General features: G+C 35.5%; 1 protein-coding gene across 2 annotated transcripts in view; it reads right to left on the bottom strand.

The window, feature by feature from the left end:
* Positions 1 to 12,203, bottom strand: part of GRM5 (glutamate receptor, metabotropic 5) — a 588,169-nt gene that overhangs the window by 568,303 nt on the left and 7,663 nt on the right. For both annotated transcript variants that reach the window (XM_011938475.1, XM_011938476.1), the window contains exon 2: positions 2,711 to 3,571. In XM_011938475.1, coding sequence (XP_011793865.1) covers positions 2,711 to 3,371 — 661 coding nt within the window. In that variant the 5' untranslated portion in view covers positions 3,372 to 3,571. The remainder of the gene's footprint in view (positions 1 to 2,710; positions 3,572 to 12,203) is intronic.

Raw genomic sequence — 12,203 nt, 5'->3', positions numbered from 1 at the left:
GTACCTGTGACACAGTATGGTTAGGTTTAAGTATCAAATACATAGGCAATTGGGAGAAAAAATGTAAGTTGAAAATAGGACCACATCTTTTCATAGACCTTAATGGTTCATGTGAAAGCATTTGGAAATTTCCATACTCTTCAAGAAAGAGAATATTAATGGAACAAAGGAGAATAATTATAAGAACATGAAGATAAATTATCAGGTACTGGGATTAATTATCCTAATGCTAGAGAAAAATCACCTCAACCCAGTGAGAGAAAGAGACTGGATGATAACTGATACTATCATTTCATGGAAGATACCACACCAAGACTTTCTGAAAAACTGAGCAGCAAAAAAAACAAGCATCACCTTGGAGAGTTCCCACAGTACCCAACAAAGCTGTATCCTGTTTGACTCCCATTTTTCTGAATCTGGAGGTGAGTTTCACCTTGTGAATATTCTTACTATGCCATTCTTATACTGATAAATCATAAGCCTTAACACTACATAACCTCATTATCCACATACTTGCTTGGGATCAAAGCAAGATAAATATTTCTTGACACAACCACATAAACAGTAAGTGAAGGAGAACTTCTTGCAACCTTTGAATGTCTAATTCCAAGGTTTGTTCTCTCCTGAATCCTGGTGGTACAACCTAAATATTTTACCTTAATTTGGCATTGTAATTTCTATTGTCTTTTGTTTGCCCACAAATAGAATGTTTTCATGTAATTGTTATATTTCAGTAGGTAAATTATGTATTTAATCTAGAGCTTAAAGTGTATGTATATAAAAATTATGCATAAAATATTCCACCTCATTTCTTAACTTAGATTTCTTTTCAGAAGCAGCAACTCTTAGTAGATTTGCTCTTTTCTAAGAACAATTCTATGAATAGTCAATCAAATTGTTTGTATAAAAAAACCCTTTTAGAAAAAATAAAATGTTATATACACAGAAATGCACCTTGTTGTTTTCGCCTAAGATGATCTTGGAAATTGTAATCATTACGTAATAGAGTGTCTCATTTATTTATTAGCTATGTGATAATGCATTGTTTGAATGCATCATAACTTATTTTATTAGGTTATTAGATTGCTATTGGGGTAAATTAAGGATAAAACAACAGTTTAACTAGTAAAAGTCAAGGGCCATGACTAATAAGAGTTTCCCTTGGAGCACAACTGAATTAGCATTTGCCACACCGTGACCAAACCCTGCTTTTCTGAAGCTAGAAGGGAGTCCCTAATAAAATGTATGATTTATTTGAGGCAAACCAAAACATACCTTTATAATTGGCCATTTCAAACACATTTTTACTTTCTCACCTATTCGTGTTTTCTTATGCTGTTCACTGAAAGCCATCGCTGCTAATTTTCACCAATTGTCAGTATTATTCTTTTTAAATTTCAGTTGTCGAATTCCATTTCCTTCTGTAAGATTCCCACCATGACCCCCATAACCACAGAGCAGGAGGTGATTTTTTTCTCCATCAATTTCCTTTAGAGTCAGATTTGTAACATTGTGCCATCTTGAATTATGATTATATAAGTATTTGTGCATACTTACATTTGCCAGATTGAAATCCCACTGAAGTCTGTGATATACAAAACAAAGGGCTATCCTTCACAGGACTGTCTTGCATATATATTTGTGCATAATATATTTGTGCATAATATGTGTGGCATAAATATATTCCTAACCTCTGAAGTGGAGTTAGTAACTTAATTCCACATTTTACTGGACTGAAATGTTTGGACTATATTGACATGTTAATGCAGAATTTTAAAAATCTCAACAAATACAATAATTTGATGATTTATAAAAGGTATTTTGTATCTTCTTCAGTATTCTATAGTGCTTAATATACACATTTTGTTATTCTAGAAGAAGAGCTGCATAACAAGTAAGTCTCCCCATTTGGGTCACAACCCCTGTAGGTCAAAACAAATTTTTTCCAAACAGCCTTGGTCAAGAACTGACAAATAATGTATACAAATGATTTTTTAAACATCATAAAAAACAAAGGGCTACTTACTATTCACTGTTATAAAGCATCAGTCTGATTTTTCTTTCCTCACTATTCTTGGAGCATCAAGAAGCAATACATTTTAAAGCAAACATGTTGAATTATTTAAAATTATACTTCTCAAATATGTTCTACACAAAGATAAAATTAATTTATCTCTATTTTGGATTTGACCATGAATTCTTCTGAAAAAGTAGCTGTAAGACTAAACTTTTTGGTAATTCTCTATAACAACATACCTAGGTTAGAGCTGGCTACTACCTTCAGTGCAATGTGTATTTATGTGTACCTTGCTTTAACTATTAGAAACACTAGGCACCTAGAACAATCTTGAAATGACAAAAATATGAGGTGTACAGTGAAGATATAGAGACTTAAAAACCTCTAGTGATGAATATAAAAAGATCATTATATCAGAAGTATAATATAGCATCAGTATAGTAGAAGTAAATAATGTAATTCACAATTAAAACAAAATTATATTTAACCAAATATTGGCCACATACACCTTCTTGTAGTTTAAGTCTATGTCTCTCTAGATGTATGTCATCTAGTCTGTTCTTATAGTACTGTTATAACTAGGACAATTCAAAATATCCAAAATAATTAGGAATAGCTTAGTCTTCCCAAACCTGAAATTTTAACTGTTGAGTGTATAATAATAGATACTCGATGTATGCAAAGAAAACTTACCTTCTGTGTGCACAGCTGATACATAGGTCCAGTTGTACCTCTTCACTATGTCCACCATGGCCCTTGCCTGCTGAGCATCTGAAGGCACAACCCTCATGAAATATTTGAACAGAGTCTTGTCACTCAGATCCATGCTGGTTGCCGAATAAGCAATCTGAGGTATGTTGAAAAGCTGGAGCAAGTTCTGGACCTGAATGGCTACAGAACTGGAGCCAGGCCCAATGACCCCTACTATGGGCTTCTTGGAGCGGAAGGAAGAGGAGGAGCCATCCACACAGCGTACCAAGCCCTCTTCCTCTTCTGAAGAAATGAGGGAATCTCTTATGAACTCAATGCTCTGCTCTAGGGCCACAGCCGAATGCCAGCAGGAATCCCTTATCTCACAGCCCAGTGTGATGTTGGGCAAGAGTGTAGGGTCTGAATTGATCCTTTCCAGGGTATGTAGCATGGCCTCCACTCTCTGAATGCCATACTGTTCACGGACCGCCCCACACTTCCTCTCATGAACTTTGTCCACAGTAGGCTGGTGATGAACAGAAAAGAGAGCTCCAATAATGATGTCACCTGGCATGTGAGCCACCACCCTCCTCTCACTGGACTGTGCACTCCCACGGACATCTTCTTTCAAAAGTAAGACTGACAGGATCAACAGAAGGACCATTTTAGGGAAGGAGTTCAAGCTAATAAAGATAGCATGGTGGGGAAAATTCAGGAGTGTTCTGATAGATATGAACAAGCGATGTCCTACGTTGAGTCGCAAATCAAGAAATTAGCCAACAATTCACATGTATTCTCTATAGGACCATTGTGTCCCCATGTACCATTTAGTTAGATGATCCATGTGGTCACGATCTTCTAAACCTGAAAAAAAAAAAACAACATGGGTCTTTAACAAACATAAGTGCAACTAGTTTGGGGAAGTACTATAATACATGTTAGCAGAAAAAACATTTTGATGATGCAGATAACAAAGAAAAAATAATTCAAAAACGTTTCTGACTTTCCTTTGTCTGCTTCCTTTATGATTTGATGAAGCAGCTGATGTAGCTTCTTGACCCTGCCTTGCTTAGAGTAATAGTCTTTATTTGTTCACCTGCAATACACAAAACCAAACCTCGTGTGTCGCAGTCAGAACTGTACTGTACTCTCAGGCAGAGATGACAGAGCATCCTAGAAGCAAAACTACACCAGGAACAGAAAACCTCAAGAAGTATGCACCCCAAAATATTAAACATTGGTGATCTCTCGGTAATGAAAGTGTGGCTAACTGTTGTTAAATTTTCATTATGCTTTCTTTTCTTTTGAAATATTTAGCATTGAGCATGTAATTATGCGATTACAAAAATAAAATTATCTTTTCAAAAATACCCCACATAATCTCTCTCCAAATGCAATGTCAAACAAGTTGAATAATCTTCCCAGGAATAAATAAGTATTGTGTCTAATTAATGTGGAAGATATAACAAAAACAAGTGAAGAAAAGTAGATGTTTCATGTTAAACAAACTGTAGAAGTGAAAGGAAAAGGTTTGGAAATTATAGAGTACAATGTCCCCCAAATAGGCAGCAAGGAAGCGTCAGATTAGCACCAATTTTTAGAGAAAAAGAATATTCACATTTCAATCCCTGTTCTTCCATTAAGAAGTATTAGTAAATTGTTTAACCTCTCGGGACCAGAATTTGCTCACCTGAAAAATGGGGATACTATGTGCTAGGCTGTCCCTTATGTGAATCAATACAAGATATCAACTAAATAAATGCTTTATAAATTAAACAGGGATCATATATATACATACATATATATGTGTATATATATATATTCAAAATGACATCTTTTTGTTATTAAATTTTCAAGGGCATTCTGTGGTTAGGTCGTGAGGACAGAAAATTCTCTGGCAACCTACTTGGTCCTCCAGAGAGACTTCAAAGTAATTACAGAGTCTTGTAATAAAATTCACAGTAATCAGTCCTCTAGCCCTGATCCAGAAAAAGATTCCACATCACTAAGGCTCAAAAGGCTAAAAGGATGTATGTTTGGAACTATTCTGCCAGGTAGAAATTTAGTATAGCTATGAATGTCATCATCTATTTCAATTTAAATTCCTGGGAAGAAAGAAATTTTGTCCCAAATTTTCTATGGCAAATTCTAGCATAATTTGTAAAAGATAATTGACAAATTAGTGATTTGATCACTTAGGGGAATTGTGTAAGAGACTTATTTTGTTATCAATTTTGCCAGCCAAGGATTTCAAATTATTTTAAAGTGACTATCTTTTTAATCACCGACTTTCAAAAACAGGTGATGTTTCTTCAGGAATGTATGCAAATATCACACTTTTACAAGATACTAATGGTTTCAAAGGTCATCAAATCTACAAAAAGTTAAGACCAGACACAAAACGAACGTAACTTGAATCATATTTCTAATCCCTCCTACCAGGATTTTCACTATTTCCTTCTACTGTTTCCTATGGCAACAGAGAAAGGCTTCCTCTGTATAGCGACAAAAGCTTAAATTTTTAATATTTCATCAAATAACCAGATGTTGCAGAATAACTAGACATTTGGGAATATATAGAAAAAAATAGTTTTGGTACGAAAGTTGGCATTGTAGACACGGAGGAGCAAATGAAGACTAATGTTAGTTTTGTCATTGGCAAGTCATTTGAATACTACCAAATCTTTCTTTCACTTTCCTTAGACCCAAAATCTAAAATAATTATTCTCACGGTCATGGGAATTCTACTGCAGACAAAAAGAAAAATCTGAAGTTAAAGAAAGCACAATTTTTTATTAAATTAGAATGTTAGTGAGTGAACCAATAACAAAACAGGACTCATTTTTTATGTAAAAACATCAAAGTGATATGAGAGACCTAGTGTCCCGTCAGCTCATGTAGCTGAAATATCAATCCCATGCATTTTATTCATTTAAGTTGTTTTATGAAACCCCAACATATTGAGATACAGTATGTATATTAAAACACTAAAATATTGCCTTTTGAAGTTATGTGAAATTTGTTACTTATTTCATTTAACAAAAAATTATTAACTATTTAGTGAAAGAGAGTATTGTAACAAAGAAATGTAATAATATTCATTGGTAAGTATCATTATTATCTTTCTTTGAGCACCTAACATGCCTCATCTATTCATTAACTCATTTAACAAATATTTATAGTATGTATATGCTATTATTCTGTCCTGGGAATTGAATATTCAAGAGTAAGCAAAATATACAAGCTCCCTATACTTGTGGGCCTTACATATTGGTATTCTAAAGGGTAACTTTAGTTGAAACCTAATGAATACAAAGAAAAGTAAAGATCAAATGGTATTTGTCTTTAGGTCTTTGAGGAACCACCACACTGTCTTCCACAATGATAGAACTAATTTATATTCCCACCGCAGAAATACTATTCAACTCTTCAATCCCATTATTGGGTGTATACCCAAAGGAATATAAATCATTCTATTATAAAGACACATGAACACATATGTTCATTGCAACACTATTCACAATAGCAAAAACATAAAATCAATCTAAATGCCCATCAGTGATAGACTGGATAAAGAAAAGGTGGTACATATATACCATGGAATACTATATAGCCATAAAAAATGAGATCATGTTTTCTGCATGGACATGGATGGAGCTGGAGGCCATTAACCTTAGCAAATTAACATAGGGACAGAAAACCAAATACTGCATGTTCTCACACGTAAGTCAGAGCTGAATGATGAGAACACATGTACACATAGTGGGGAACAACATACTCTGGGGCCTACTGGAGTGTGGGAGGAGAGAGAGGATCAGAAAAAATAACTGGTGGATACTTGACTTCACAACTGGGTGATGAAATAATATGTACAACAAATCCCCATGACACAAGTTTATCTATGTAACAAACCTGCACATGTACCCCTGAACTTAAAATTAAAGTTAAAAAAAAGAAAACATAGTCCCAGCTACTCCGGAGGCTGAGGCAGGAGAAAGGCATGAACCTGGGAGGCTGAGCTTGCAGTGAGCAGAGATCACCCCACTACACTCCAGCCTAGGCAGCAGAGTGAGACTCCATCTCCAAGAAAAAAGAAAAAGAAACAGAAGAATGAAAAAAAGCCAGTCATGTAAAATATATGACTAAAACATGAAGAACATGGGAGGGATGGTGATACGAGGCGAAGATGGAAAGACAATAAAGGTCCAGGCCATGTAGGATGTTGTAGGCTCTTATAAAAATTTTTAATGTTGGCCAGGCATGGTAGCTCATGCCTGTAATCCCAGCACATTGGGAGGCCGAGGCTGGCAGTTCACTTGAGGTCAGGAGGTCAAGACCAGCCTGACCAACATGGTGAAACCCCGTCTCTACCAAAATAGAAAAATTAGCTGGATGTGGTGGTGCACACCTGTAATTCCAGCTACTTGGGAGGCTGTGGCGGGGGAATTGCTTGAATCCGAGAGGAGGCAGCTGCAGTGAGCCAAGATGGTACCACTGCATTCCAGCCTGGGTGAGAGAGTGAGACTCCGTCTCAAGAAAAAAAAAGTAATAATAATGTTACATACAACAGAAAGTCATTGAGGAGATTTAAGCAAACGACTGGCACAATTTAGTCTTAGAAAGGATTATTCTGGCTGCTCATTTTTCTGGATAATCAATTGAAGAAATCTTATAAGGAAACCTGTAATAATCTAGCAAGAAATGATGGTGACTTCTCTATGATTGGTGACAGTAGATATGAAGAGAAGTGGTCACAGTCAGATATATTTTCCAAGTTGAATCAACAGTACTTGCTGATGGACTAGATGTGAGTAGTAAGGTAGAGAGAGGAATCAGGGTCTACTCCTAGGCTTCTAGTTTGAGAGCCTAGTGCATTTTGACAGCATTAATAGAGATGGGATAGATTAGCACATAAACAGGTGAGGAGCAGAAGAAAACTAATGATCTTTTGAAAATGCAAAATTTTAGATGCTTTGGAGGTATCCAGGTAAAGATATCAAACAGGAAAGTGAATATGTAAGGTTGGACTTAGGGGAGAGTTTTGGTTTAGAGATGTAAATTGAGGGTCATCAATATATAAAATATTTAGAATGCAGGAAATCGCCTGGAGAGGAAGTATAAATATTGCAAAGGTAGAGCTAAAAAATAAGCTCTGCTGAGGGGCCAGGTTTGGGAAAAGCCAGCTATGAAAAGGAGGCAACCCAAAAAGAAGGTAAAGTGAGAGTATGTGATGCCATAGAGGCCAAAAGAGAATGTTTTAGGTACTTTATTTTTAAAGACATATACAAGGCTTACATATTTCAGAGAAAAAAATGTATCTGATTCACATGGAAGATACTATATTCCATGTACACTCTATATACCCTGAAGATTTCTGACACAATGGCTATGTCTTTAAGAGTGTCTGTAAGTGTGGCAAATGTATACCAATAATCCTTACAACAACCCTAAAAGGTAGGTACAGGCTGAAAACCCCTACACAAAATGCTTAGGACCAAAATTCAGATTTCAGAATCTTTCAGATTTTAGAATAGTTACATTACACTTACTTACTGTTTGAGCGTTTTCCAAATCCTAAAATCTGAAATTGGAAATATTCCAATAAGAATTTCCTTTGAGTGTCACATGGGTACTCAAAAATTCAGCAATTTTGGAGCATTTCAGATTTTCAAGTTTTGAATTTGGGATGTTTGAACTGAATTATTACCTTCATTTTACAAATGATGTAATGGGTTTTGATAAGTTAAAAACTAGCTGAACACTTAGAAAATAATGGAGCTGGAATTTATGCCTATGCCTGTTGATTTATAACAGATTGTTTTAACTATTCCTTGCTGCCTCACAGCTCCTTCCTACCAAAAAAATAAAAGACATTACCAATGTCCATGAAAACGAGAAGGGCCACCCAGACACAATTTGAACATCCTAGAGATGGAGAATCTTACAGGAGTTGTCTTTCAAACTATACAGTAAAGAGCATTCCAGGGAAAAGATGATTCAGCACATAGAAACACAGAAGGTACAGTGTATAGGTTATCTAGTACAAGTATATTTACATTGCCCTGATATCCATCCCAAATTACGGCTCATCAGATTATAAAGCAATTACTGCTTTATAATCTGATGAGGCACATAATAGCTATGAACTTAGATACCTGGAATATACTTTAAAAAAATTATGACATAGAAATGCAAAAGAACTGTGCTATTACTCAGATTTTATAAGGCTAAATAGAAAGTCATCTTATGTGCAATCAAAATGCAAGAAATTCATGGAGTATAAATTCCAAATAGACCTGAAAGGAATACGTCAAATCTATCAGCATTACTCATGTGTTTCCTATAAATGTTTATTGAGTAACTATTCTGTACCAACACCCTTCTATGCCTCAGGGACCCAGTTATGGACAAAATAGATATAAATTCAAATCATTATGGAGCCTATACTCTAAGGGAGTTTGCCAGACAACAAACAAAATAAATATGTAAAATATTGTGTGCTACACGGTGGTGAGTGTTTAAAAAGCAAAAAACAGAATGCAGTGAAGCAGTATAGAAAGTGCCAGAGATATATGAAATTTTGAGTAATGTGGCCAAAGAAGCACAAACTGAAAAAATAACATTTGAGTAAATAGCCAAAAGAATTAAATGAATGAGTCATGCAGATCTCTAGAAAAACAACATTCCAGGTAAAGGATAAAACAAATACAAAGCCCCTAAGACAGACTTATGTTTAGTGTGCTGAGGAGTAGCAAACAGGCTCGTGTGGCTGTAGAAAAGTTAAAACGCAGAGAAAGGAAGACATGGAGAACAAGAGATAATGTGATGATGTTGAGCCTATTTGGACTTTAAAAGACTTTGGCTTAAACATTTCATGAGAACATTTTAACACATTCTGCCTAAAATTTTAACAAGAATAAGGGCACAAAAGCAGAAAATGAGTAGCAATTAGGAAATTTGCACTAACTTAGGTGAGAGAGATGACAGCGGTTGGATTGAAGATATGGTAAGTGTAAGTAGTGAGAACTGCTGGGATTCTGAATATAGTTTGAAGGTAGAGTGAACAGATCGGCTATTAGAGCTGACTTGAGATGTTGGAGAAAGAGAAAAATCAATGAGGATGCCAAGATTTTCAGTCTGAACACTAAAAGGATGGAGTTGCATCGGCTGCAGTAGAGAATGTTATGGCGAAGATGTGGATGCAAACAACAAAACAACATAAGTTCAATTTTGATATATCAAATTGCAGATACTAGAAACTCAAGAAGAGATCATTGAATGAGCAGGTGGATGTAAGGGGCTGAATTCTGAAGAGAGGTCTGAATAGGAGATAAAATGTGGAAGTTCTGAGTATACAGAAGTTCTTTTTGTAAACCATGAAACTGGATTAAATCACCTAGGAAGTGGAAAGAGAAAATAAACTAGTGCCAGAGATTGTGCCCCAGGGAATTCCAAGGTTCAATGGTAAGGAAAAGTCAGCAAAGGAGACTGAACAATTTTTTGAACAGAAACTTCCTTTTGTGAAGTGAGGGGAGAGAAGCAGTAAAATGTGAATTATTCATGTTGTATCATGCAGAAATAAAGGGACAGTATGCTTTGATTTTCTCAAGAAATACTATGGGTGGGCATGTATGCATACATAAAGACTGGAAACATACATTGACATTAATAGAGTGTTCTCTGGGTAGTAAAAATACAGTACTTTTATTTTTGTCTTCATCTGTGTTTTCTAATTTATAAATATAGTAATACAACATATTTACTATTCATTATTTTTAATTTGGAACTGAGGGATATGCTTTCTAAATTTTCTCCTAACTTTCTCCCTTGAGACCTTATCTCCCTCCATCCATTCCTCCTTGGGTGCCTACTAGTCAAGTTAAATCAGGCTCTTGTTCAAGTACACACTGTTTTATTCCAATGGCTTTGCACATGCTGGTTCTGATCCCTGGTATACAGTTGTTCCAACGGTCTTCATGGCAGAGTTGTTAAGAACATGGGTTTGGAGTCCAATGACCTGAATTTCAATCCTGGCATAGCCATTTATTGGCGATGTGTCCTTAGGTATTTAGCCTCTGTGAGCCTCATGCCTTTACTGGCAATTAGAGTGACAGCAGTACCTACCCCAAAGAGTTTTAGTGAGTGTTGAATGAGCTAATATTTAAAAATAATCCCTTCCTAAATTATTCCCATATCCCTCACCTGGCAGTGTTTGCTCTATCCTCCAAGTTCACATGGCAATTTTTATTTATACTTTCTTACGGTATTCATTACCAAGCTAATATTGTAGGATGTTTAAGGAAAATAGCATCATAAAATTAGAGAGGGTCCCTGGAGATGATTCCATTTAACTGAGATCCATGGAAAGCCAATGATTCATAGCAGACCTGGGACTTGAAGTAAATAAAATGTCACTCAAAACACAATTTTAATCATAGTTTACAACTTGGTATCAATGCTTACATAATTTTCTAAGCTTATAATCTTTTTTTTATTTTTTTATTTTTTTATTATACTTTAAGTTCTAGGGTACATGTGCATAGCGTGCAGGTTTGTTACATATGTATACTTGTGCCATGTTGGTGTGCTGCACCCATCAACTCGTCAGCACCCATCAATTCATCATTTATATCAGGTATCTTATACATTGTTTTCATTTTTAAAAAATTTTAATATGAAATTTCATGATCTATTATTATTTTCTCTGTATAACATAAATATCTTTCACATCAGTTTATTTGAATGCTGGGGACAATTATAACAACAATTAAAATATACAGGGAGCATACCATGTGTTGTTCACTTTGCTAAGTGTCTCACAAGAAATGACGTTTAGTTGTCATACAAACTGTAAAATAAGTTATGTGTGCACATTTTACAGAGAAAGGAACTGAGGCTCAGAGAGATACAGAGCCTTGGCCAGGATTCCCAAGCAAGTGAGTAGTAGCAGAGTCAGGAGTCACATTTAGAACATTTATTGAATTTTATCAGTTTCATGGCATTCAATTACATATGTGTACCAATGTTTAATTATTCTTTGTTGTTAGATATTAAGGTTATTTATAGATTTGTCTTAATATCATAATGTTGCATTTTACTTGCTTTTGAAAGTATTTTTGTAGCACAATTATCTAAAGATGGTATTTCTGGCATTAACGCTTCTCATAGTTTACAATTGATGAATGTAGAGTATAAAAGATGGTATCAAATTCACTCCTAGATCTGTCTCATTAACATAATCAATTCTGAGAACTATCCAATATTCTTTCTGCGAGGACCTACTCTCTCTTGCTTCTATATAAGTTCCTGGGTAAGGACATTTCTCTTTGTGGTGAGATTTCTCCTGTGCAATCTCACCACAAGATTCATTCATTATTTTAACATGTGCCTAGTAAAAGAAAAGACAAAGAAGGCCGGGCGCGGTGGCTCAAGCCTGTAATCCCAGCACTTTGGGAGGCCGAGACGGGCGGATCACGAGGTCAGGAGATCGAGACCA

Source organism: Colobus angolensis, unplaced genomic scaffold, assembly GCF_000951035.1.
Source record: "Colobus angolensis palliatus isolate OR3802 unplaced genomic scaffold, Cang.pa_1.0 Scaffold174, whole genome shotgun sequence".
Classification (NCBI taxonomy): Eukaryota; Metazoa; Chordata; class Mammalia; order Primates; family Cercopithecidae; genus Colobus; species Colobus angolensis.
Note: the sequence above shows the minus strand (reverse complement) of the source record. Positions and strands in the feature narration are given on the sequence as shown.